This window comes from Prinia subflava, chromosome 5 (assembly GCF_021018805.1).
Source record: "Prinia subflava isolate CZ2003 ecotype Zambia chromosome 5, Cam_Psub_1.2, whole genome shotgun sequence".
Taxonomy (NCBI): domain Eukaryota; kingdom Metazoa; phylum Chordata; class Aves; order Passeriformes; family Cisticolidae; genus Prinia; species Prinia subflava.
Window position 1 is genome coordinate 20,278,701 of NC_086251.1, and position 27,929 is coordinate 20,306,629.

General features: G+C 44.3%; 1 protein-coding gene across 1 annotated transcript in view; it reads left to right on the forward strand.

Moving 5' to 3' along the window:
* Positions 1–26,098, forward strand: part of PRR5L (proline rich 5 like) — a 40,528-nt gene extending 14,430 nt beyond the window's left edge. The window contains exons 3-9 of the mRNA XM_063398329.1: positions 125–205; positions 3,587–3,635; positions 12,432–12,489; positions 15,395–15,486; positions 18,780–18,920; positions 19,747–19,873; positions 23,212–26,098. Of these exons, the coding sequence (XP_063254399.1) occupies positions 125–205; positions 3,587–3,635; positions 12,432–12,489; positions 15,395–15,486; positions 18,780–18,920; positions 19,747–19,873; positions 23,212–23,543 (880 nt within the window). The 3' untranslated portion in view covers positions 23,544–26,098. The remainder of the gene's footprint in view (positions 1–124; positions 206–3,586; positions 3,636–12,431; positions 12,490–15,394; positions 15,487–18,779; positions 18,921–19,746; positions 19,874–23,211) is intronic.
* The last annotated feature ends 1,831 nt before the right edge of the window (positions 26,099–27,929 follow it).

Sequence of the window (27,929 nt, forward strand, 5' to 3'; positions counted from 1 at the left end):
TAAAGGCAGTTAACTTCAGCTGGTTGTAATCTCGCTGCTTTTGGTGTCTTGCTCGCGTTGTGCTCTGTGGTAAATCACACTGTTACTCATGGATGTTGTCCTGTCTCACTTCTTTTTTTGGCAGTGTACAAACAGCAGTGATAAATGTGTTCAAAGGGGGAGGCTTGCAGAACAATGAACTTTACACCCTCAATGAAAATATCAGGTAGGTCACTGAAGCGCATGAAAATGGATTTTTGTTGCTGCTTATTTGGTGTTTGCTGGGGTCTGTTGTCTTCAGAACCACAGTTAGAAGATAGTGGTAGGAGGAGAAGGGATGAAAGCAAACTTGAGCACAGCTTTGGGGTTTCTAGCTAACTTACTTCTTTTTGCTGTTGACTGACATGAATGGCACAGGGTATTTGGATAATTTTTCTCCAACTTGTGTGTATATGTAGCTTTGACAAGGACACGTTGTGTATTGATTTGGATTGTAAGTCTTTTGTTCCTTCCTAGGAGCTATGCCTCTTTTGGATATGTTTGATACATAATAATATTGGCATCTCTTTTCTGAAACCAAACTTCTCAGAATATTGGAGTGTTTAAAGTAAACCACAGCATCTCATTTAAAAGCTTAATCTTCACATGATCATCACAGAGCAAAACCTGAAAATATGAACTGTAAAGATAAAACTGAAAGCCTAGCTAACATTTTCTGTCACTGATGCTAGTGATGGTTAAAAGTATCATTTTCTTTTAAAAGCAGGTTTCATGATTATCTGTGGTTTCATTATGATTAGTTGGAAAGTTTGATTAGCAATAGATAGGACTGTAGAGTAGATAAAGAACTGTGTATACTTGCCGTGGTTCCAAGTGCTGCTGAGAGGAGTATTGTCAAGGCTCATGGATGTAGGTTCCTCCCTCACTTTTTACCACTGCATCTATATTAATTCATCATGAGTATTGTCACACATGTCTCTACTTCTTTTATATGCCCTCCTCTCATTCCTATTGCATTTTTTTGAGCTCCAAAAGATTCAAATGGCAATTTGAGCTAAGTATGTACTACCCTTTTCCCCACTTTCAAAATAAATGCAGCTCTCAGGGCAGGAGACTCTGTCCAATTTGGTCCAGTCCCAAACCCAAAAAGTTTAATGTAATTCCTTTTGAGAGTTGAGCAAGGGCAGTATCTTGCACTTTAATGATATTTTAGTGTGTTCAGGTCAGAAGTCTTTGAGTTAGGTTTAAGTACTTGAAGCAGTCTTAATTCTCCATGGGATGAGTATTTGTGGACGTGATATAAAAACAGATGTCATAAGGCTTGGGAAATACCTAAAGCCCCAGCTTGTTAGCAGACTTGGGGAGTGGCTTTGGACTCGCCTGTTGCCCGTGGCAGTGGCTCCATCCTCCTTTTCCCCTGAAGTGCAAGCAGGTGCTCCTTCCCACCCTTCCAGGGAGGCAGTTCACTGGGCAGAACTGCTGTGAGGTCTGGGCTTGGCCCCAGTGGCTGGACCATGCTCTCTTCATGCTGGTTGCTGAAATGAATACAGACTGTCAAAAACCAGGTGAAGAACAGGAAATTCTTTATGGACTGTGTGCTTTGAGAGCAGTGCTGATGGTGGGAAGGGAAATGCCCTTTTCCACAGACATGCACTGCCAGGCTGTACTTGGATGCACTCACCTTGAATTACATGATTAATGTTCCTCAGGTGCCCTGAGCATTGGTTACATCTCCAAATGTCACTCTTTAAATAGACCATTTCACATCCAAGTAGCTCATTAATGCCCATGTAAGGAGCAAAAGGACAGGTCCCTGCATGTGTGTTTGTATGAACACCTGCAGCCTCACACCTGTGCTTCTTGATGGAGCTCTGTGCACAAGGTGGATCTCTAGCTTGACACTGGAGAAAAGCCAGACCTCTGAGACAGACAGCTCATGTATGCCATGAAATTGAGCTGGTGCATTTTCCTTGCCTTGCTGGTAGTTCTCCACTTGGCTCCTGGGCTCTAGTTTGCAAAAGCAGTAAGAGGCTCTCAGGTTCTGCACAATGCTTCATCATTTGGCAGAGGGAAGTGGGACAGTTTTAAAGGAGGATGGTAATGACAGGACCAGGAATGAGCAGGTGATAATATTTTGTTATGGATTGTTGCCACAAAGTTTTTATCTTGCTGTGATTTGATATTATCTCACTGGCAATTTTTTTTTTACTGCTCTGAAAGTCAGTTGTCGCAGCAAGAAGAAATGTAAGAAATGTCTTCAGTAAATGGAATTTCTGTAAGTGGGAGGTGGTGACCTGGCCAGGCTTAGGAAGATACCCTTCCCTTTATTTTTCTCTAAGGTGCAAGCCTCTGGTTGCTGGTCTTACCTGCATGAAACCAAATCCTGCTGGGCTTGTCAGTCAGCTGGTGGAAAGCCTGCTGCGTTTAGCTGAAGCCAATGGAAAAGCTTCTGACAGATGGGCCCCCAAAGAGTTACCTGATTTACTGATCTCATAGACCTAGACATGTGCTTTGATTTGGGTGCGTGAATATAAGCACTCAGAGAGAGGAAGAGTAAAGGCATGTTGGCATGCAAATAAATGTAGAAGCATTGCAAAATGGTTAGAGAGGAAGGCTGTCAAATTTAACTTTGAGCAGAGATGAGGTAAAGTGGTGTAGTTTGTTGGTAAATACCCAGCCTAAGAACTAGATGGTTGCTGATTCGAATGCTATTTTCAAGCACTCTTGACTATATTCACATTGGTAAACAGCAAAACTCTTAGAACAGAAGAAAAAAATGCAGTGTTTGGCATTGCAAGGTGTTGGGCAACTTTTAAGTTTTAGGCAGAATTTACTGCTACAGAATTTATTCTCAATCACTGAAAGCTTAAAGTGCAAATGCACTGAACTTCAGAAGTTGTTTTTTCAATGCTGCCTCTGTAAAACAGTCCTGATTTTTATATTTTTTTAGAAACACAAATATGTAATATAATTTAAAACTTCTATCACTGCCGACAGAATTAAAAGTCAACAGTTTTCATCAGAAATACTTCTTTAGAGTGGCTTTTGCATGTATGCATTTAAAACACCTCTTGTTAAATTTCTAGAATTTCTTCCTTGGAAAATATGCCCTGTTTTCTTATTGTTTGAAATGTGGTAGTTAAAATGTGGCTGCAGCTTCTGCTTCATTTCTCCTCTCCTTACCCTCACCGTCTACTTCCAAGAAAAAAGGAAGTACAACATTAGGGAGACATGCTATCTTCAGTGACACGAAAGGCATCTTTGTTTAAACAAAAAAGCAGAAAAAAATGATGGATTTCAATCTAAATAACTCCAAATTTTCTCCCCAGCTTTCTGTTCATTCAAGGGGGTAATTACTTTTTTTGCTTGTTCTAGGTGTATGGTTTATAAATAGAAGACTTTAGAGAAACTCTTTAATTCCTTTGCAATTTAAGAATAGCCTTTGTAAAGTACGTATGTAACTGTAAAGAAATCTAACTGTGGCTGAAAGGACCCATTGCCCTATGTTCCTGTATCTTTGGTAAGACTGGTGGTAAAGTGCAGATACAGCTGTAAGAAATGACCAGCAGTGGCTGCTACTTCATGGCTCCATTCCTTCTGTCTGCAGACGGCTGCTGAAGAGTGAACTTGGATCCTTCATCACAGATTACTTTCAGGTATTGCATGATTCACTTGTTTTATTTTGAGTTTGCTCCCTTCAACCTTTTAGCCTATAACAAAATTTGGATCCCTTTTTACATGTGTGTAGCCTACAAGTTTTGTTTTTGTTTTGCTGAGAAAGATGATGGAGGTACTGGACTTTTCAAATGTGGGCCCTGGGAGCAATTATTTTTATTGATGTGGGTGCAGAATTAAGGATAATCTTCCTTTGCACTTAAGAAAGGCTGCTAGTAGCCTGCCAAAATCAACAAGGAATTCACTTGAAGTTTTAAAAGAAGATGGGATGCCTTTTCTTGAGTGTACAGAATTCAAAAGTAGGTTTTCTGCAACAGGGGCCAGCAAAGGCAAAGAGGAGCAATAACGATGACTGCCTGGAGGCAGGAGGGGGCAAAGAGAAGGACGTTTCTATCAGCAGTAAATAACCTGGGTGCTGTTTGCCTTTTAGTCCCACAAATATAAATGCAGCTTCAGAAAAAGGAAAATGTGAAAGATGGAGGAAGACTTGAACAATCACAAATATGAATACGAGTTGCTGCATTTTATTGATACTGGCCAGATAGACAGAGGTTCACACGTAACCATGTGAAAACCTGCTGGATGATTTTTAGAAGGCACTGATGGCTTTCAGTGTTTTAATTTGTTCAGTGTAGAGTTGATTGAAAAAAAAGGAGCTACTGGAAACAAGAGGGTTTTCTTCCCATTGAGTAAGAGAGAGAAGATTTCTGTACGTTCTGAAGCGACTGATGCTGCTGTGTGCGTGCTAACAGCTTAGAAGAGGAAAAAGAAGACTAGTGTTGTTTCCTATCAGATTACATGATTTATTAGATTACATGACTTAAAAAAATCCCCCTGCTGTGCTGTCAAGTGAGAAGAAAACTCCTGCCCCAGGGGTAGTAATGTTTCACTTCCTCAGCCCCTCTTTGCACAAGTTGTTTACTGCAGAGGCAGCTGCTGGTGGCGCATGGCAGGATGTTTCACAGACCCTGAGTGGGGTGGCAGCCACCAGTGCTCACATTAATTTCTGGGGCATTTTTGCTCATGTCAAAAGGAGTAACTTGGCATCTGTCAGACTTAGCCTGAGGTAAAACTCTTGGTGCAGACAAGTTGTGAGACAAACTGTGAGATAAAGGCTATTGTTGGAAGTGAGATTTTTCCCTCTGTGAGCTAAGATGCAGACTTATTTCTGATTCTAGACTAGCAGCATATGGCCATGATAAAAGTTACCACTCCCTCCTGAGTGTCTTTCCTCAAAAATCCTAGGGCCATGGAGTGGGGAAGGACTATTCATGTGCCAAAGAAGGGCTGACAACATTATTTCATTTGTCTGTGGGTTCTGTTTCACTGCTGATGCCAGCTGATTTATGGCAGTACTGCTGCCACCAAGATGAGCAGAGTTGAATCAAACTGCTGATTTGGCTGAAAAATAACCTTGAAAGTAAAAAACTGAAGTTTCCAACTACTTCCTTTGACGTGTTGTGGTCATCACCTCTGACATGGGGGAGGTGTTGGGAGTGGGTCACCAGGATGCAGAGTGGAAGTGCATCTTTTGGCAGCAACTTCCTCTGACATCTGTTAAAGCCCGCTGAAAGCTATCCCAAGAATCAAGTTTTCTGTCCTCTTGCATTGAACTGGACGCTGAAGAATATGCTCTCTGTGTAGCCAGGCAGTTTTAAATACCCTAGCAGCAATTAGAGCAACTAACTGCATCATGTAATATTTAGATGTGATAAAGTGACTTGAATGTTTTCCATTTCTTATGCCATGGCACTTATAACTGGAGCCACTAAGAGAACTTTAAAATCACATTTGTTTTAAGAGTTTGGGATTTTACATTATGTAAATTTTATACACTCACACATGCACATTTTTTATAACCATTGAATATTCAAGACTAAAATGGAACAGAGCTTTTATAGTGAGACAAAGCTACCTTTGTGATCAACTTGACTTGATTACTCACAAGTCCTTTTCATCAGCACTCATGCAAATTAACAGTCTTTAGCTCCTGAAATTGCTAAAGGGATGTTTGGGAGATGGTTGGAATTTATGCAGTCTTTTTCTGCTACCAAGCCATCATCATAGCAGAGTTAACGAGTCTTTTTTGTCTTTGAAAGAGAAATAGAATTCCTGTAAGGGCTGCAGTGCAAACTCAGATGTTTCATTCTGAAGGAAAGTTGTGTTTATAAATCTGCCGCTTTAGCAATCCTACTGTATATACAACCCCTCTCCTTGGACTGAAGCCTGAGTGTAAATGCCAGAGAGCTGGGACTTGCTGCATTTACTGCAGATCTGCCTTAAGCAGTGCTTCATGCTCCAGATTTTTCAGTGCTGAATTTGCCCATGTACTGATTCGAGAATTTCCTGAACAGGGGCACTTTTTCCCTGCCTCTGTGCTCTAACCCAGCAGGGCGCTGGTTGCTCCCACTGCTGGGTTGGTTTGCTGGTGGTCAGCTCAACTGCAATAGCTGGAAATGACCATGGAAGGTAAGAGGCTGGGAGCTGGAGGAACAGGGTGTACTGGAAATTGGGACTTCTCTGGTGCAGCTGTGTGATTTTTCAGATAAGCTCCTTTCATTTTTCTACTGCCTGGCCCTCGTGTTGGCGGAGAAAAGATTTTAAATATAAAAGTAGCAAGTGTTGATAAATTGATGCATTTTCTGCCTGATTCTGCAAACAGCCTGAAACAAAACCTCTGGAAGGGATGAACAGTGCCTTTTCACTCTGTGTGGGCTTGTTAACCTTGGGGGCCAAAATGGAAGTGCATTTATGTACATTAACTCCAAACTGTCTCCTCCCAAGGCAGAGAGAACCTAATCCCTTCCCAGGCACTGTAACCTCTCCCAGAACCCATAGGCTGCAAATGCAGAAAGCCAAATGCCCAAAGCTGGTGCCTGATGTCTGCTCTCCACACTGGCAGAGCTGGTAGGTGAGGAATGGCAAGTGGACCGTGTTTCCTCATCTAATCCAGTGAGATCTTGAAGTCTTAAAACCGGAGGCAAGCTGTTACATAATTTCCAGCCTGCCGCAGTGGGGAGCCGCTGGAGGCGGCAGGTCCTGACTCAGAATTAGACCCAGCTCTCTCTGTGCACGGAGCTGCAGGAGCTGCAGCGTGCGAGAGCACACATTGCTGAGGTGTGAAGCAAGGTCCAAGCAGCAAGATGGTAATAAATATCTGAAAAGTAAGCGGTGTCAGCAATGATGCAAGCCTGGAGCCAAACCAAACCTGATTTTATCTTCTGCCTTTGGAGCAGTCAGAAGTGGTGCTGGAACCTTCCCGTGGTCAGAGTCCCTTTTGCTGTAGGCTCCCCAGCTGTGCAAGGTGATTGCAGTGATAGGGGGAAACCTGCACTCCTCCCTCTCTTGTGGCACCATAAAGCTTTTGTTTAGGTCCGCACTGCATGTTTTCCTGGAGCTCCAGCCTGGAGAGATGATTCCAGCATTTCTCATGATGTTTGCTCACTCTTTTGAAAGGCTGCTTTGTGAAGCCTAGCTAACAGCTGAGAAGGCCATGTGGCTGCTTAGCCAAAGAGAAAAATACAGGGCGTATGATGCATCCTTCCTTGATGCCGGCTTTCTGTGTCTACCTGTTTCACAGCAAGGCAAGGAAGGGATTGTGTAGGCTGTTGGAGTGATGGGTACTGCTGGATGCAGGCAGCACTAGCTTTTCTCTGGCCAAGTGCTGTCTTGTGCCTGCTGCCAGGGGCTGCAGCAGCTGGGCTCCACAAGGAACAGAATTCACACTTGTGTGATTTGCAGAGCTCAGCTGTGTGTCTGCAATACTCTTGGGTCAAGCTAGTCTTTATTATTGTATTTGTCTCCTCATTGGCGGGGAACCTCTGTTCATGCAGGTCTGCTGATTATTGCTGCTTCATCTGGCACTTTCTAGTGCAGCTTCCATGGAGCAGCTCCAGAGACTCCATCGCAGCTGCCCAGGTTTGTTATCATGGACAGAGTCCCCTGGCAGCTCAGCACTGCTGTCAAGCAGGGGACCTAGTCCTGGGTGGCAGCAGGGACACCTCCTTTCAGGCCCTGCTCTCACAGGCTCTGTAGAAGTGTGGAATCCTTCCAAAGGCAGTCTGGTTGCTCCCATGCAAGGCACACTGTGGTCGGTGTGCCATGGCCTGGCTGAGCAGGATCCCATCTGGAGCAGTGGCTAAGAGGGTAAAGTCAGGGGGATTTTCCCAGGGCTGCTGCCTGCCTGGTTGTGGTCTAGACCATATCAGTGCCGCCTACTTGGTCTGCTCTCCTTCTTACTCTCCCTGCCTCACTTTCATCTCTTCAAGTGGGCTTTCTCTTTTTTTCTGTTGAGAACAAAACTGGCTCTAGGAAGAGTCATTTTAGGATGTGATTTGATATTTGTCTTGCAGTTTCTCCTCTATGTAGGATGGAAGTGATCTCTCTGCTTCTTTCAGTATTTCCCCTCTTGTTAGAGAAAAAAGGATGGGGGTGGGGGGATGAGATGCTGCAGCTCACACAACCTCGTGTTTTGTAAAACACTGCCAAGAATTATGTAGGTGTTTGTGTGCAGCTGGCAGTGACTTTGTAGAAAATACTCAAGTAAGTTTGGGTGATGCTTTTTTCTCAAGTGCAGTCCCCTTTTCTAGGCAACTGAGGCTTTGTGTCCTAGTGGTAAACCACACTTTTACAGGCTCTACAAGCACATAGCCACTGCTTTGTGGATAATCTGATGTTAATTTGAGAAATGCTGTAGTGTTCTGTAGAAAAACTGATCTTTCTTCTTTTGTTCACCCAGCAAGATGAGGACAATTATTTGCAGTATGTTCTGGATCAGTTTACTTCTGTTTCAAGCTTATGTTGTTCGATGAATTAACATTAATTTGTTAATTTGAAAGTGGCTTTTAAAAGGCATACTGGCTGTGTTTGGTTTGGAGACATGAAGGGAAAGCAGAATTTATCCATAACTAAATGGGTGTTTGTGTAAACCTTTTTCCTTCAGAGATAATGGATTGTTATTAGTAGAATTCATTTGTACCTTGCTATGCTGCGTGCATGGCTTTCAGACAAGATGTGAAGTTGCCTGTGGTGGCTTGAGCCTCCTGGATGCTTTCTGTGGAGCTGCTGCCAAAGCTGCTTTGCTGTTTTTCGCCAGTCTTCTGCTTGCATCTGGCACCCAGAGCAGAGCAAGCTGTGCTGGTGGCACGGCTGTCACCCCAAAATCCTTCCTGTTGGTTCTGCCCGGAGGCTGGCACCACACCCATGCTGCTGCTGGGTGTTTCTGACAGGCAGCATCTGATTTGGCCCAGGCTCAGTCCAGGGGGTACCATTTTGCCCGGGGTCAGTGGGAACATGCATGGGAAGGGCCCCTTTGGGAATGCCCAGCTCCTGCAGTGAGGTGCAGGCACCGCTGCAGTGAGAGGGGAGCCCCAGCTGTTGTGCCTGGAGAGCTTGTAATTCCTGGGAAGATGGTGGGGCTGGAATTACTCCTTTGGGCATGAATAGAGAAGCTTGCCTCAATTTCTCTAGCAGGGAAGGGAAAGAGGAAAATATCTGTGCCAGAAAAAAAGGACAGAATCATCAGGAAAGTGTGTGTGTGTGTGTGTGTGTGTTTTATAATGTGGTATCTGACTGCTTTCAAATTTTTTTTTATTCCCAATGATTTGAGCATGCCTTACATTAAAGAGTAGCAAACAGACATGTTGTGGGAGGATCTTTACTGAGGAACAAATGAAAAGTGATTATTTTCACTTTGAATCCTGTCTTTAAAAACTTAATGCATTTAAAATTTTTCTTAAGAGCTTTCTTTTAGCTGCCCTTCTTAGTGGGGGTATGTCAGTCAGTTGTTTGGGTTTTCTGCACTGAGAAAAGGGGTCAGGCTATGGGATTTCACAAGGTCCCTTCTATCTGCTTCAAAACATCTCTCCAGATTTCTCAACTGCATGTACATGTGCTGAAGTTGGGACTTTGTTTCTCTGCACAGCAGAGTAGCAAAGGGTAAAGGCAGGTTTGCACTCCCCAAAATGAGCATATAGCATCCTGTGGTGTCCCAACAGCAGGGTGAGGAAAACACCCTGGGTAACCAGGAATAGCTCTTTTGGGAAGGGAAGGGAATCGCTGCTCCCCCAAGCTCCCAGTTCAGCTGTAGCTCCAAAGAGATGGAAGATGGCAGCTGAACTTTTTCACATAAATGTACCCTTCAAGTTTGCTTTCTGTGAATCTTTATCTGGTCTTGCTTTAAACAGAAGATTTATTTTTCCTCTCAGCTCTGTGATTCTGAAAAGCAGGAATGCAGCAGCAAAATGAGACTTGCAATCTAGGCAAGGTCTGATACAGACCTTCACTGTGGCTGCATTGAGTAGCTTGTATTGATTTGTCAGCAGACCCTGTAGGGGTTGTTAATGACAATTTGCCTGTCTGGTTTGCTCTGAGGGATTAATGTTTGGATTGAATCAATTCCTAAGCCTGTGACTTCTTGCAGAAAAGATGGAGAAGACATTTCCAGATTTTTAGGATGGGGAGAAGGGATATGAAGTGTGGTTGATTTTATTTAAGTCTCTTCCACAGTAGAAGGGGAGGATAAGTGAAAGGTCTGCAGTTATTACAGTAACTATATGGACCTAATCTCTTTTTTAAGGAAACCTTTAGAGTGAAATTATACACATGGAATTGCTATAATACATTCAGAGGAGCATTATAAATTTGTTACCACAGAGTAAAGATTAATATATCTATTTTACAATAGATACAGCTGTGCTGCCCATTAGCATGTACAAATATGTTCTTTGGTTGCTGACATAGCTGAAAAAAAAAACAAAAACCACCCCCAAACAACTCTGGAAGTAAAACTATCAATAATACTAACTATTCGTCAAAGTATCTGCAAAACTGTCTCCAGAGTGGGAAACATACATAGAATGAAATCTAAGGTTCTATGGCAGATAGAGAAGGAGTTCATATTTCTTGAAAGAACCACAAAAAATAAGCATCAAATCCTTATATGTGTCTATATACACACACGTTTTTATTACAAAGTAGTTTAAAATAAGACAGCATTAAAGACCAGCTGTAAATTTCCCCTGCAATATATGAGAAGTAATAGCCTTGAGCTAAAGGTTGAAAAATAAAGAAATTAGGTACTTTTATTAATAAACTGAAAGCATTTGGAAGGATTAAAGTGCCATATCACTCCACCATTATCTATTGTTCAAGCAGAAAAATATTTATAGTGTAAGTGGGTTTCACTTTTTTCCCCCTTTTGGTTTTCTTCATTACAGATTTCTTTCTCCCTCCTTTTTCACACTGCTGGTTTTTCCTGGAAAGTTTTTTGTTGTTGTCCAGAGCATGATATATGTGGTCATTTATTTCTGTTGAACAAATCTAAAATTTGAATGGACATCCCAACAACTTAATATTTCCCTCCAAAGCCCATATTTCTGCTAGATGATCTTCATAAAACAGTCACCTTCCACTTGTTGCTAACATTTGGAAATGTTGTAGGTTTTTTTCATTGTGTGAATGTATTTATCCAGCTTGCTGATTCCTGTTGTCATTGCCCAGGTGAAAAATACCTCCCAACCTGAGAATGTCACAGAGCAATGTTTCCTCCTTTTATACCCAGCTTTGTGTTAGCTTCTTGTTGAAGGGAGGATGCAGAGGTGTGCTGCTCTCAGCTAGGGGTGCTTTCACAGCTGCCTGTCTGTGTGTCAGGGCAGAGCCAGGCTGGTGTGTGGCTGCAGGAGGCAGGTTTGTGATCCAGGGCAGGATGCTCTGTGGCAGCTCATCAGGAGGCTGTGGTGGTGTCCAGGCAGTGGGGTAACAGCAGTGTCAACTGGGAGTGGAAAGAGATGTGTCTTGCTCCTTGGCTGATGGAAGGTTCAAAAGTGCAACCTTGACCTGGTTTCTCATTAAAAACAAAAACTGTGGGATGAACAGGATGAACAGTGACAGGGGAGTCATCTCTGACTCCTGTGGGCTACCCTGATACTGAATCCTTTCAGAGAGGCAGAAGGCCTTCTTCTCCATCTGTGTGATCTCTGTACATTTTTTAGGATGCAGTAATAGTGCGTTATGTGGTGATTGCAGTGGCTTTCTCTGGGATTCTCAAAACTTTTCAGAGTAACTGATTCACCTAGTGCTGTTGGGAGAACAAAAAGACAGGTGTTGTTTTTGCACCATTCTTACGTTTGGGGAAGTGGGAACAAAAAGCTGATCAGGTATTTGGATGTCCTGAACTGCAGACAGGCGTATTGATATCTTGATCTGTCTGGTCCATGAGAGTTAAGTTTATCTAGAAAGAACCAGGTCCTGCCAGCTCTTCTGCAGCTTGACACTGAGATGATCCAGCTTACCAATACAAAAAGAATGGCCTTGTGGAAAGACAATGGTAGGAATAGAGAAGTAGATACTAGGGAGCTGAACTTGGCCCACTGTGCAGTTAGACAAGCAATGAGCAAGTGCAAAAAGAAGAGGAAAGTGGGACATTTTCAAAGCATTTGACTCTTCGATCACCTCCATCCTGTAATTGAGTTTTAGCACATGTGAGTGCACCATTATGGTAAGAACCTTTTTATTTTCTTGACTCCCTCTCTGTGACCCTTGCCATTTCTGGGAGATGTTTTATCTGCTGTGTCTGTTGCATTCTCATGTCTAACTGAACAAGAAGGGGTTAAGGAATGTCTAGCACTCACACTGAGACCAGTGCTGAAAGAAGGTACAACATGACTAATCTTAAGATAAATGCATGCAAAGTGGATAAAATCTGAAAAAAAAGTGTATTCTTCCATGTTCATTATAAATAAATAAAAAGCAAATGCACGTCTCTCTTCTCTTGGCAGAACCAGCTCCTTGCGAAGGGCTTGCTGTTTATGGAGGAGAAGGTCAAGCTGTGTGAAGGTAAGTGTAGTAGGAAACCTGTTTTGGAAGGGAGTTGGGCTTTGATGTTTGGTCAGATGAGATGATTTGCATGTCTGGAAAGCGTACAGGCCTTTGTGGAGCTGCCCTGGGGAGTCACACAGCCCCTGGGGGCCCTTGTGAGGCTGAGGAGAGGGGGCTGTTTGAATAGCCACAGAGCCACGATGCTCTCACCAGCCATAAGTGCATCACAAGAGCAGGAACACGGGGCTCGTGTGGCAGCTGAACCTGGGCTCGTAGCAGTTCTGCTCTGGACATGCATCCTGTTGCAAAACTGGGAACTGGGAGCTGCCTCCTGCCTTTCATTTCTCAGTGTGATTTGCAGCTTGGTGTAAGCACAGTTTTGGTTTCTCTGTCAGGCTTTTGGGAGGGGAACTATCAAGCTTTGTGTAAATTTAAAGAAAAGAACAGTCCTTGGGGTGAGAATGAAATCCCTCAGGAAAGGAATTGATCACACATGGAGTTGGTTCAAACTACTGCTGCAGAGCCAAGGCAAGTGGCCACTCAGTGTTGGACATGTGGGGAGCTGGTGACATTTAGTAACTGTTTGCTCAAGCAAAGCCAGCACGTCTTCAAAAGCAAGCTGCTCTTGGTTTGACCCACTTTTCTAGCCTGCAGGGAAGACCTCTTGCTAATCACCAGTGTGTTCTGTGTGGGTCATTAAATCCCAGTAGATGTTTATGATCTCACTGCTGGTCCTGCATTCCTCTGCACCACTCTTCACCAAGTGACTTCACCCAGCTGGCAGGCTGAAGGATTTGGGCCCCAGAGGAGTTAAGGGGTTGCCAGCCTCCTGCTTGGGGTGTGCTTCTTCAGCCTTGGTCCTGTGAGGGAGTAAAAAAGGCAGACTCCTGCATTTTCCAAAATGTGGGTACCTGCCTTGCCACTGCCAGCTCTTCAGAACAAATGTTGCACAGCTTACCAGAAACATTGGGTTCTGTATTCATATAAAACTATTCCAGTATCTGCTCTAGCATTATGAAAATTGATTTTGAGTCTGTAACAAGGTGAGAGCTGCCCAAGTGTGTTTTACAGATGCTCAGGTAGTTTGGGTCAGGTGAAGTTTCCCAGGCAGACAGCAAAACACCTTCTGTGCCTCATCTTTCTGTCCCTAGCTTGAAGTGACACTGGAGCCACTTGCTGGCATCCCTGCAGGAGATGACTCATGGGCACCTTTCTTTTATAATGTGTGGGCTTGTTGCAGGTCTTGTGGTCACAGCAATGAGGATTTTTTGGTTAGTTCTGTCTTCCTGGAAAACTTACACTGCCTCTGCACCTAGACAGAGTGGCTGCAGGGCAGCAATGTTTTATCTGTGTCTATTTTTCAATCACAGCCTCTTTAACAGGATTTTTATTTATACAATCTGTCAGAATCTCTTTCAATGCCTGCAGGATTTATGATTTCTTGAAGAAACAAACCATTCCTGCTTCCCCTTCAGAAGGAGAAATGATCTTTGACATTTCATTCTGTCACCAGACAGCAAAGCATTGCAGTCTTGGGTAGGAGGCAGAGAAGGGAAAAATTTAAACATTCAATTAATCTGTTTCCTGTTGTCTTTTTTGTTTACACTTGGCTGTTGTGGTAATGGGTAGCTGTTGTGGGGGTGTTGGGTAGTTTCTTGTCTGCCTGCAGTTCCAGTTTTGAAGCCAGAGTCGTACCAGTGAAGCATCTCTTTGAACCTTTCTGTGGTTGTTAGGAGGCTGGCTCTCTGCTCAAGGGGAAATGTCTGCAGGATCTAGTCCTGCTGGCTCTCTGCTCTCTGGCTGTGTCCTAAGCAGCACAACCCATGGGCAAGCACAGTGGAAGTCTGTGTGCAAGTCTGCAGATGAGAAAAGCACTTCAGTACAGAGTGATAAACTTCAGTACAGAGTGATAAGGCTCCTCTGAGTTGCAATTGTACATTGACCTTTAGTGACCTTTACATTGACCCAATTGTACATGTTGGACCTTTAGTGACCTTGAGGTTGAGCCTTCAAACCTGTCTTGGGTGGCCATCCTCCATCACTGCTTTTTGAGTCTAGACTGCTTGTGAGATACTTGTGGGAGGTATCCTGGAAAATTCTTTTGTCAGAAACTCGGGTTTTAAACCCTAGTCTGTATTTGCACCTGAGATTTCCAGAGATGTATCTAAAACTTGAAATAAACATTGCAAACTTTTAGCTAAACAACTTGGAGGCTTTGGGCCCAGATACTGAGGAGTGCACAGCTCTGTAATGAGCATAATTTGATCACAATTGTATTTCTGTTATGGGGATCCCAAGATACATAGCTTAGTCTGTCTTCATTTTAAGTACCCAGTTACATTGGGGGATGTTTGTTTGAATTGGAGTCATGTAAGGGTTGGCCACAAATGGATTTTGTTTGGGAACCTTGACAAGTGCCTCATTTGTCATTAGTGCCTCTGTCAGGATTCCTGACTGCTGCTTGGTACTGAGTGGATGCTGGATGCGTGGGGATGGGGGCTCAGCTCTTCTAAAGGCTCTCCCTGACTCAGTTGCAGGAGGATGTTGGATGATCAGCCGATGGTGGCTGTGACCTGCTGGTTCTCAGATCCAGCCCTTTTTGTGTGGCCTCTCCCCTGCTGGTGGAGCATGTTAACTGTGAGCTGTGCAATTGCACACTCCTGTGCTGTGGGGTTAAAGCCTCTGGTTGAGGAGGGGCTCCACTCTTTTGTTGGAATTGGTCTCATGTTTTGCACAGAACAAACAATGGTCACAGCCTTGTGTCTCTGTCAGTTAAGGGGAAGCTTAGCTGGGTGATGTCCAGTTTTGGGCAGAAACTGTGGAAGTCTCTGTTGCTCGGTGAATTAGAGAGTACTTAGAAAATCCAACTTGCTTTTAGTGTCCCTGTCACTAAAGCTCTTGCTCCCAATCTCTGTTTCCATAGGTGAGGATCGCATTGATGTCCTGTCTGAAATCTGGGATCACTATTTTACAGAGACTCTTCCTACACTCCAGGCAATATTCTACCCAGTCCAGGTAACCCTAATTACAGTTCAGTCAAGTGAAGCAGTGTAGCTGCAATGCCTGCTAATGGCAAGGGGTAATTTCTCTGCCAGCAGAACTGTTTGGCCAGTGGCTATATGTCAAAACCTTTAAACTAAATGTGGGGGGAAGTAGAGTTTATCCAAGTATTAACTGTAAGAAAGACTGCTAAAATCCACTGCACAAGCACAGTGTTCTGGGCTGAATTTATTCCCAGTTGTCTACTCTCTGTGCTTAGCTAAACTTGCACACCAAAACTGTTGGACTATACCTTGTCTAGACCGAAGCTCTGGGCTGTTTGTATTTATAGTTCCTGCTTTTTTAAATAGCTGTGACTGTTGGTGCAGATGACAACACTGACAGCTTGTCTTAGAGTATAAATCTGAAGACTGGATCAGAAGAAAATGTGTTTAACTCACCCTAATGACTTTTGAAGGGCTTAGATCCCATCTGTGCCTTTGGGAAATCCTCAGCTGGGTTTTTTTTAAGTTTCAATAAGGGGACATGTAAGTTCCTGGGTAGAGGAAGAAAGAACACTTTATGTAAAACCTTTTTATGCTGGGTATTTTGAAAGCTTAGTATCCCATCAGAAGTGTTGAGCTGTATCATTTCATTTTTTAATGTAGTTTTAGTCAGGGTTTCCATATGAGCAGTCTGATTACCTCCCCAGCCTATTTTGAACTTTTCTGCCATCAGAGGAAAAGAAAAATGTACCTCATGTGGAGAGTGACGTTCTTGGAAAGGCAAGCCTCCTCCCCTTGACTTTTGCCTCTTCTGGGAAACATTATTTCCAGAGCCTTCTAAAATTATTTTCCCTTGTATTGTTTGAAAGGCAGCAGGTAAAGCTCAAAGCTTGCCCTTTTCCTCTAATCCTATTAAAGCTGACATTTCCTGAAAGAGAAAGGACTTCTGCAAAGACAGACACTAACCTTTCTACTGTGTTTATTTTTGTTCTTTCCTTGCTGCAGATGCTTGAAGGTAGGTGTTTGACAGGTAAAACTGTGCAACTATAATACCCTCCCTTTCTCTCCTTTTGCAGCTATCTCTCAGTGAGGGAGTGACCTATTTAAGCAGGGGTTTGTCTGCAGTGCTGCTATCTGTGTACTGTGGAAACAGTTGAGCTGACTGTTTCATACCCACTGATGCTAATAATTCTGCCACTTAACAGAAAAGTCTACTGCCCTGCTATGAAATGTCTCTGATGAGAATTGGGACAGAAGTTACAACACTGTGGGTGCAGCTTTTGGAAGTAATTTTGTTATAGTGGTGAAAGGGTGACTATGGGTTGTTGAAATTCTTTGAAAGCATGTGTTTTTTTGTTGTATTTGTCTTGTCACAATATCTGACTCACTCAAAATATATCAGCAAAGCTGTTAAGTTTGGGAAGTATTGCCACTTTCTGGATGAGGAACTGAAAGGTAAACAAACAGGATATTCAAAGCATTGTAGGCACCTAAGTACTACACAAATGTATGGATTAAGCTGCCTAAATACATCCAAGAATTTAATTCAGAGTAAACTGCTCTAGGCTACCACAGAGTTGCTGGCACAGCAAGAAATAGAAATTGCTCTTATGCCAGACCAGTGTCCTAATAACAAAATTGGGCTTTTCCTAGAAGTAGGGAACTGTATGTAACCATTTATGTGGTGTGTCACAACATGTGAGGAGAGCTCGTCCAGCGAGTGTCTTTTTTCAAGTTGTGGTTCTTTATGCACTGCTCTGGTAGATGGGGAAGTCAATTTGTTCTTGATTCCCCATCCTTTCCTGCAAATATCAGCAGGTTTGTTTAGTTGTGCTCTTCTGTGATCCCAGCAATCACTGATTCAGAATGAAACTGAGTCAGCCACATGTGTGAGTATATGTCACCAAAGGTAGTAACTCACACCAACCTCGTATCTCTGCTGAGTTTAACCCCAAGGCTCATAGCTGTTGCAGAAATATGACCTTTAAGCAGCCAAGTTGGTTAAATTGCTGTACAGAGGGAAACTATGTAAACAGGTCACTGGCTTTCGTATAGTTGCAGCTGCTGATGTGACTGTTGGTGTGGAAAAAAGAATAGCAAATCTTGTTTTGCTTGGCACAGAAACATATTTGCATTTTGAAATGGGGTATGAAGTTAATGGGACTAAACTGCATAACATAAATAAAAAGTTTGCAGCTGCTGAAATATAGTTTCAAGAAAGGTACTGGTCTTTCCTGCACATTTTTTCCCTACACAGTGATGGTTTAAAACAGCAAACTGCTTTTATTATGGCCAAGCTGCCCTCCATACTATTGGTTTTAATTTATATTTACATATTGATAATGCTGTTAATTATGACATGAAATCTGTTATGAATTAATGATTAACTGCTGTTAATTTCTTCCAGCTAAATATTTGCTATGTTGAGTGTGTTATGGAGATCATAAAATGATTCCCAAGCAGACCATGGGGCAGAGATTAACATACTGAGAAGAACAAGGCAAAGTTTTCAGGCTGGAAAGTGCTGGGCAGGGCTAGGAGGAAAATTTCTGCTATTGGGTTGCAGTGGGGCAAGAGAAAGTCATGCAGATACGAAACATAGCAGAGGGAAAGGAGGTAACACCAGAATGCCAAATGGAGTTACTGTGTTTAAATGTGCTGAAAAGTGTTATATCATCTGTTAAGCCCGCTCACTTGTGTTGTTGATGTAAAATAAGAATGCCTTGCAGAGGATATTAAAGCTGCTGCTTTTTAAAATGATGTTTGGTTCAAGCAGTCTTGCTAGTTTTGCTCCAGCCTAAATTCTAAAATCTCTGATGGACTGACTTGTAAATTTTTGTCATATCAGCAAGGTCTAAAGTGCAGACATTGAGCAAAAAGAGGGTACAACATAGGTCAGAGGTAGATTTAGTTAAGAAATATTCTGTAACAACTTTGTTCCCTACCAAACGTTCTCTACTTTCTCAGCTCCAAGCACGAGATGCACAAGCTACATCCAGCCTGGGCTTTTTTGGAAAACAAATTGGATGGCAAGTGGGTTTTATGAATACATTCATAGTAATTTGGTGAACTGCAGGCCCATTTCTGGCTTCACACCAAACCTAGTGGTGCCACAGATGAAGCAATGCCCACTTCAGAATTTGTGTGAAACTTGAAGGGAAGAAATTCAAGAGTATCCTGAATCCTGAATATGAATGACCAGGGAGTGTTTTGCCACAGCAGCAATGGGCAGAATAAACCCTCCTGTCCGTGTTCCCGTGTGTTGGTACGATCCTCACACATCGCTTTATCTACACTTGGATTTGCCTTCTTTGTTTTTTTTAGGGTCAGGAGCTGACAATCCGTCAGATTGCTCTTCTTGGCTTCAGAGACTTGGTCTTGCTAAAAGTAAAGTTGGAAGAAATCCTTCCCCTGGTCCAGACAAAGGTTCCAGCTTCCATTGTCCAGATGCTGTTAATTCTGCAGGTGGGGAGCCTCTGCTCTTCTTCATCTAACTCTCTTGGGTATCTTGACCTCATTGAAATAATACAAATTGAAATCATACAAACACTGGAGGAAAAGTGGAGAGAGCAGAGGGTGTGATGAAGGGGGTGTTACATGTGTTTATTTGGGAGTGGTCAGTGTTAAAATGAGAGCTGAATTTGGATCCCCAAAATTGCAGAGGTTAAGCTAGTAGTTCTGTATGAGTTCTCACTGTTCTGATGTTCCAGTGACCCAGACTGGAACAGCAGGTGATATTAAAGTGTTACCTCAATTTCCCTGAAATGTTTTTTTTTAATACAAGAATCTTGAGAGCAAAGAGGATCTCAAAGCAGCATATTTGAGGAAAAAAGGCTTATTGAGGCTTTGCAGGAAGTTAAGTCTGAACGGTTTCTGAAATTACTGTTAAATTGGTTGGTGTTATCTCCCATCTTCACAGCTGTAAGCTGAACCACAGAGGGTGCTTTGCCTGCAGTCCTGCCTAGGAAAAGAGCAGTGCTTTGCCCAAGGCTTTTCTACAAAGAGGTGTTTTCTGGTAGAACCACCCTAGTACACTGTGCACATCCTCAGTGGGAGCACACCTTGTACCTTCCTGTCACTTGCTCAGAAAAAAGAACTGTCTGCTCAATGTCCAAAGGGTATGACTGTAACTGAACAAGGAGATTGACTTGAAAGGCACCCAAACCTCCATCACCTTCAAAAGCTTTACTGACACACTTGGGATATTCCAGTACAGAGGGAATTGACAGACCCCAGGTTTTATTCAAAAATCTTCTAAGGGTAATGTTGATTTTTTATGATTGATTTTCAGAGTGTCCATGAGCCTACTGGCCCCACTGAGGGTTACCTACAGCTGGAAGAGCTGGTCAAGCAGGTGGTGTCACCATTCCTGGGTTTGTGTGAGGATCACAGCTCCTCTGGCAGCACCTGCTTGCTTGGTAAGATGTGCACATTGTGCTGAAGCTGTTGTTGGGGTGCTCAGGTTGGGTAGTGGAAGGCATTGGTGCTGGAAAAGGAAACAGTGCATGACTCCACGAGAGACAGAAAACAAAGGCTAAACTTGAGAAAGCCCTGATTAATGTTTCTGAATGCAGATTTTTGTGACAGGCTTTTTGTTCTCCATGACTTTGTGAACTATTAGTGCTCCATCACTCCACACACACCCCCACAAACTCTCCCCTCTCTCTGGACAAAGACTGAGTTTAAAACCCCTTTGTCCATGCCTGGTGTGCTTCTTTCACCACAGTGAGAAGCTGTACCTGGTCCTTTGCTGCCTGCTCTCTGTCCCTGCTTGCTGGCCTGCTTCAGCTGCTGTATCAATCCGCTTTTGCTCACAGCAGAACTATTGCATATTAATTCTGAGGGATGACAGGGATTTTGTATGAAGTCTTCCTTCCATCTGAGGATTCTTTTTAAAAAAGCCCTCAAATTAAAATTCTGTGTTTAAAGTGTGGATAAGCATGTCCAGGTGAGAGAATGGGCACCTCACTTAAGGAGGTGTTTATTCTGGGAAATAATGCTTATTCTGGGAAACTGATTCACATGGTGCAGGAGCTCTGCTTACACGTGTGGCCAGCCAGAGGAGGTTGGCTAGCTGATGGGCATAGTGTTACTGATTTGATAGTCAAGAAGATTTAAACAGAGCAAGTGAAGAAAACTCCAGTCTCCCTCTGTTTTTACTAGCTTTAGCCTTTGCTAAAATTGTAGCAAGCTGAAGACCCACAACCTGCTTTGTACTACACTTCAGCAGCATAGGGGAAAAGATGGTCTTGTGGTAGAAGAACTTATCAGAACTCAGACAATCTGTGCCTGTAATAAACTCATGGCATTGCTTTAGGAAAACTGGGGCTCAGGATTTTTCTTCTTGTGGTTGCTGGGCAATCAAATATCTTCTGTGCAAGTGAACATGGTTGTACAGTTCAGTGTTCTGATCCCAAGGCTCAGTCTAGACCAAAATCCCCTGTAAAAGTTGGACTTTGACAGATTTGATTGCTTTGCTGTTTATGGACATCTGCATTGAAAGGTAGCTGCCTGACTTGTACTGAAGCTTCTAGCCACCCTGGATTTCTGCCAGCTGAATGAGGCATTTGTGCCATTTAAAAGACCTACAAACTAGCCTTGTAAAGTTTATATGCCTTAAAATAATTCAACTTACTTTGATTTTAGTTGTCATTTATTTGTGTATATTTCCAAGATGGCCTTTTACCCTGGCTCCACCTTGTGCTGAGCTTGAGGAAGGAAGGCACTTGTGTTTGCAGTACAAGACAGGGACTGCAAAACAGCACTTTTCTACAAATAATCTTGGTATTTTGCAAGTGCTGCTGTGGAGGGTGGCTTCTTTCCCTTACCTTTCACTTGTAATCAGACTTCTTTCTCTTCCTCTCTCCCTTTTCAGTTACCTTTTTGCTTTTTCAGAACCAGTTTCTTCTCTCACTGGGCAGCCTGTAATGATGGTGAAGCCCAGTAGGTTCTCTGCAGTAGCTTTTGGGAAGGGCTCTGTTGGGCTTTGGGTGTGCTTACATTCTACACAGCTGCTCTGGAGGCCAAACTGCCCTCTGCACTGGAGCCTTCAGGGTAAATGAGTGTTGGGAAACCTGACTGGAGTATCTGATCCCAGCTGAGAGTATTCATAAGGCTTCAGCCTGCAAGGCTGCTGTATCTTCAGCTGATTTAAAGTGAGAGAGGTGTGAAAGGGACAGGACTGCTCGCAGAGGGGAATTGTAGATGGCAGCATTCCCCCCTGCTCTCTGTTAGCACCCTTTTTGCTTTGCCTGTGTAAATTAGCCATAACCTGCATGGTAAGGATGGAGTATGCCAAAGGCATCCAGCTGGCTAAGAAACAGGGTTTGTATTGGGGACAGGAGAGAAGATAAAACAGCCACACATCACTGCTGATCTGAGGTTGTTTGCAAAAAAGTACCAGAAAAACTCCTCCCAGTTTATATTGCTGGTCATGAAGTACCAAAATAAAAATAAAATTTCTAGCTCAGCTATGCATGATAACTGGCAGTAGCAGGGTGAAGTATGACTGCTCACCTGTTCCTCCCTGCAATAAAATTTGTTTTCTGCTTTTCTTCCTGATACAAGCTTCCAAAACTCTTGCAACCTTCAGTGACAAGCGTTTTGATTTGCATTTTGTTACTCTTGTGTTCTGCAGTCTTGATTGGAAGCCTTTTATATGGTTTAAAGGCTTCAGACTTTATGAAATGAGACCCTGCACTTCAGTGAAGTTTGTGAGAAACAGAGACATGTATGGAATGGCTCCCTCAGCTGCTGCAGGGATAGACCCACAGGAGGTGTCCAAATTCACGTGGAACATTGCAGGGGGTGGAAGCCAGCAGATGAACACTAACAGTGTCTGATTCAACCTGCTGGGGGGATTATAGTGAGCCAAGGCAAAACTGTGACTCTTGCCTTCCTTCACACTTTCAGTGCCAGAATTGAAATGTGCTTCATGATACTGCACTGGGGACTGCGTGTTGGGTCTGTGCTTTAGATCTGGCATTTTTCCTCCTTCATGCTTTTGCTGAGCAGATTGTGCAGCCCACATCCATCCATGCTGTGTCCCTGCCTTTCCTCTTCAGCACAAATACTGCCTCTCCCTTGTGCCCCTTTTCCCCAGGCTGTTGTGGACTGTTCCTGTGCACTGTTAGGTATTTTCTGTGTCCAGCCTCCAATCCAGACGTGTTGCAAAGTGGATGAAATGTCCTTTTTCTGGCATGATCTTTAAAAAATATGGTGGGATAATGCCAACAGAATGGCCTATTCCTAGGCAGATGGAGAGACAGTGCAATGTAAGCATCAGGAATTTCACACTGACAACAGCTAATGGCACTTCCTGAGAGAAATTTTTCAGAGGGAGGGATGGCAGCTCAAATCCCCACTGAATGTTTTATTTGGAGACTTGTGCCACTTTAATGTCACTTATTTTAGTGAGCCTGCATGTGAGAGTACCTGCTTGGTCTTCATATCTCGATAAAAGAGAAGACTCTCGGGATGCTAAGGAGAGTCCCTTGGTGACGCTTTGGCTCACTTCTCTCACAGGCAGCAGCCCCTACAGCAGGGTGGGAGTTCTCTCCTCTCTGGGGCAGAGGCAGATCTCCTTTCCCAACACCTCGCAGTACGAGCAGTGAGCTCCTGACTGTTTTCCAGGGTGGTGAGGTGGGGCACCCTGTAGCTGCACGCTGAATTCTCTCTGCTCCCCGAGGCCAGCCTGGCGGTGGGCAGTGCTTTGTCTGTGTGCTGCTGACCATCCCTGTTCCTCCTTCTCTTGCAGAGAGGCGCTACTCCCGATCCCGCCCCAAGGCCCTGACCCCGCTGACGGAGCAGGAGGGCGAGGCGTACCTGGAGAAGTGCGGGAGCATCCGCCGGCACACGGTGGCCAACGCGCACTCGGACCTGCAGCTGCTGGCCATGGCCTCCATGCTGCACACGGGCATGGTGGCCGAGGAGCCGGACGGCTCCGAGCAGTGCCTGCTGCTGCAGCCCGGCTGCTTCGGCCACAGGCAGTGCTCCAGCGAGCCCAGCATCGCCGACGGCCCCGACGGCGCGGCGGCAGCGGGCGCCAGGCAGGACCCTGCCGAGCTGAACTGCACCTCTGTCAGCTAGGAGGAGGCTGGCCCACGAGTGGAGAGCTGCATGCACTAAGCTGGACACAGGGGTGTGTCATCCCTGCTGGGAAAAGAAGAGAAAAATAGGAATTCTGCTCATGCCATCGAAGTGGGCTCGAGGGTTCTTATGGCTGAGAATGCTCTCTAGACAGGTTCTTTTACCAGTCTGGGATCATCGTTGATGGAGGTACCAGGCTGCTCCCAAATGACCACTGAGGGCTGTAAAGGTTTTGCTGTTGAACAGCACAGTCTGCCTTCTGTAAGCTTTCTCCCTCTACTAGTATAAACCTTTTGGCATCAGGTTTCCTTCTTTTTCTTTGGTATGATACAAATTGAGTTCTTTCTGCTTTTCTCTATCTTTCCCAATTGTGATTCTTCTTTGTTCTTTGTCCCTGCAGTAGAGACCTCTGTGCTCGGTGTTCTCTTTGCTTTTGGTGCTAGCGTGGTGAATGCTGCACACTTCATTTCTCTTTTGAAATTGAACTCAGGGATGAAACCATCCTGCAGAAAGATCTGAAGTGGCTGGTGAGAGGAGGAGATCCTTTACCTTGCTTCCCATGGGCATGGATGAAAAGTCCAAATCAGAATTAATCAGACTTCCTTTTATCCAGGCCCACAGAGAACTGAGTATATGTGGAGTCTGAGCTGAGTTTTGGTTCCAGTCATAGCTTGGGGGTTTTGGTATTAATTGGGTGAAAAGGATGACTGGGGTGTGTAAATTGGATGCAAAATATACTGAGCATCCTTGCATTTGGCATCAGTTTGCTCTCAAAATTTCAGTGATGATTGGGCTATGATGAAAGAGAAAATGAGATGGGAAGGAGATGCTGCACTTGTGTGGGAGATGTACAAGGGCTTCTCAGCACTGGGTCATCGTGACTCCAGATCAGGAGGGGATGATCAGGATTTCATCCTGGACTTACCCTGGTACTTTTAGCACTTGCAGATTTCATGAGACTGAGGATAACAGCGGGGTGTGGAAAGGAGCCCTGCCTCAGTGTATTCATGAAGTGCTCCTGACCTCCAGTGGTATCTGACTCAGTGCAGCACTGCTTTTAAGATAAAGTGAGGCTCTTTGCAGTCTTTGGTTTTGTTTTTGTTGTGAAGATTAGGAGTGGATCCAGTTTCCAGCTGTCTGTTTCAGGCACTGCATTCTGCGGTGTCTGCTTTGTAGCATCACTTGGAACTCCAATGCTGCTTCTGTGGGGACAGATCCAATCTGTTTGAGCTGTCCCCACGATACTCTGCTGCTGTCTTGCTAAGCAGATTTGCAAGTGTAATTATAGGCTTAGAGGTGAACTGCAGTGCTGCCTTAAATGTCAAATCCCATTAAAAATATGGACACAACACAACTACCACTTGAATCTACTCCAAGTGGTACTGTAGATAAGTGTGTCTTGACAAGGAAACAGAAGGTTAGGCTGAGCATCAGGATGTTTTTTGCATGCTATGACATTAACTGCAGAATTTGCCCTGCTTCTGCTGGACATTAAACAGTTTCTGCTCCACTAGCTGCACTGGAAGTACAGCTCTGACCTGCCAGGATTCAGCATTAGTGGCACATGCAGCAAAAGGAGAGCAAGTTATTATTTGGCCACAAAGCATCAGAAATACCAGCTATGAGCTCAAGCTGTGCTGCCTTGATAAATGAGGGTGTTGCATTTTCTTGTGTGGTTTGCAATGTTGAGACAGATACTTGGATCTCTCCTTTTCCCTCCTGTCAGCAGAGCTCTTGGCCTTTGGGGAAAGGCCGAGTGTTTGGATCACCAGCTGTGCTTTCCGTGTCAGGAAAGGAGGTTCAGGCTGCCTCCTCCTCCTGAGAGCACCCACAGCCCAGCAGAGGCCAGGAAGATGTGCCTTACAGCAGCCTTCCCTCAGATGGATTACAGGACAAATTGCTCTCCTGTTCATAAATTGGACTGACCAGGCCAGCTTACTGTCCTCTGCCCCAGGGCAGCCATGGGCTGTGGTGGAGCTTCAGAACTCTGTGGTGGCAGCCAAGCCACGCTGGCCTTGCCTTGGCGCAGTCCCTGCAGCATGGGGCAGATGATGGTGTCCTGCTCACAGTCAATTTCTTTGGCCCTTTGCCATGATTTAAAGCCTTCTCTTGGTCACACTGAGGTGTGTGGGGAGGTGGTCACCCTGCAGCATTTCAGTTCACTCTTATGAATGCTTTTCTTCTTTCTCTTTCTCCTCTAACCCATTTGCCTTCTGTAAATACCCAAATCTTTTCTATTGGAGAGCAGCAGCCCGTTTTAATGGTGAAAACTAGAATGATTTATTTATTTCCTGACATATTCTTGGATCATCTCTAGGGCTAATAGGAGTTAGTCCTGGTTTTAACTTGAATTTCTTTCATTTTACACACATGTATGATTTTAATTATTTTGGTTTTGTATCTGTTACCTTGCAAAAATTTGCACCAAGCCCTCTGAATCATGCACTTCCCCCCTTGTTTTGTTTTTATGGAGAATTAAAGCTGGTGGCTTTACTTTGTAAACTGAAGTAAACACAACTCTGTTCTGAAAACCACACCGAGAGTATGGCCGTGACCACCACATTTACAGCCACGTGAGATTGCACAAGCCTCTGCAAGCACTTTTCTTTTACAGATGGGGCACACCTGAAGGAAGCCTGTGGCTGGGAAGCTGTGCCGTGTTGGCAGTGTGGGGCTGGCCTGGAGGGGCCCTGGGAGCAGCTCTGGGGGCAGTGCTGAGCGCCTGCTCTCTGCTGAGGAGCCTTCCAGTCCTCTGGAAGCAAAGACTGTCCCCAGGCCAGAGCTGCAGCATGACAAACACCTGCATTTTGGATACAGATTCTGCTTTGGGGTTGCATGGTGTTGCTGACCATGTCACACAGCTGTGACAGGGCCACAGGGCGAGTCTTTTCTACGCTCGTGGTCACCAGCTTGAAGAAACCTCCTGGAGGAGCTGTCAGAATGGGAAGAAGGAGTTTCTCTCACCACCTCCTGAAGCCTGTTACCTTCTACTTTGATAATGACCTAGACTGAGTCACCTCTCATCACACTGAATCTGTCTTCCCTTTTTACTCTGTCTCCTTCTTAAGGTAAGTGATTTATTCTGTGTCCATGCAATTCTGTCATAAGCTTATTGATGGGGCTATTCTTAGTAGTACTGACCTTTTTCCTGATATTCCCCATAGCCAAGCACATGTTTTTATTGCCAGAAAGCAGAGCTGCTTCTGGCCCTAGCCACGGGGATGGCAACTTGGTTTCTTTTTTTTTTTTTTTTTTTCAATCAGAAGACTTGCAGTCTATCTTGCTGCTTGGGACTGATGGCAGCAGGGTGAACACTGCAGGGTTTGGATTGTCTTTTCTTTTTAGGTCCAAATGGCAATGGGTTCACCTGCTGAGCCTTTTGGCACTTGTCACTGAGTCAGCAGATGGAAAATATTTGGCTCTTAGAGGCAGCCTGCATCCCCCAGAGAGGAGAAGCTGCAGATCTACTGAGAGACAAATTGTGGTATTTATGGTATACTTAGTTATGTGAACTTCTTAATTTTGCTTTAGTCTCAGAGTAGCAAACTTCCCTAATTGGATTCTCTGTTCCTTCCCAGCCTGGCTCCTTCCCCATGCCAGCAGCAGCACTCCGGGTCCTGGCAGAGTGGTGCACCTTCCTCACCCTGCAGGGAAGTTGTACATTAGACAAAGCCACCAAATAAATGGGCGTCTGAGCTCCTGAAAGAGGAGCTGGCTGTGTTCCCTGGCTGCCCCTTCCCCACTTGGACAGGTCTGCACAGAGCCAGCACCGCTTCCCACTCAGGAAAGCGGGGGAGAAAGCAAGACCCACCCTGGCAGGATTCCCCACAGTGCCCAGGGAGTTTCCCAGGGGTACCTGAGCTGGAAATTCAGCCCACGGTCAACATTCTCTGTAGGAAAGTCACTGCAAATTTTCCTGTTAATTAAAAGTGTGAAGAGCAGGGTATTTGGTATTTCCATGAGCCAAGAGGAGGTAATTAGTCATCCTATTCATATTTCAAATATGGAAGGTGGATCTGGCAGGACAACAATAGGTTAAATGGGATATTCTTGCTTGTCCACATATTTGGAGAGTGCTTTCTCTTCCCCCTTCTATCCCAGCAGCTCCAGGTAAGGGGCACCAAGTGTTCAGCTACATATCAAAATATTTAGAACAGAGGTAGCAGCTTTTAAAGCAATTTTGCAGCAAAGGTACAGCTCATTCTCATCAATGTGGTGCTCAAATTGCATGTTGTAAAATAGCTGCCACTTGCCACCTGAGAACTGGCTGCCTTTTATTCATTACTTGCATCTGAAGATACCTGGAACTCCCTTGTTGGTTATTTCCACCTGGGAGAGCAAATGCTGTATAATTGTTGTGCCAGTTTGCATCTTTCCTGTGTGTAA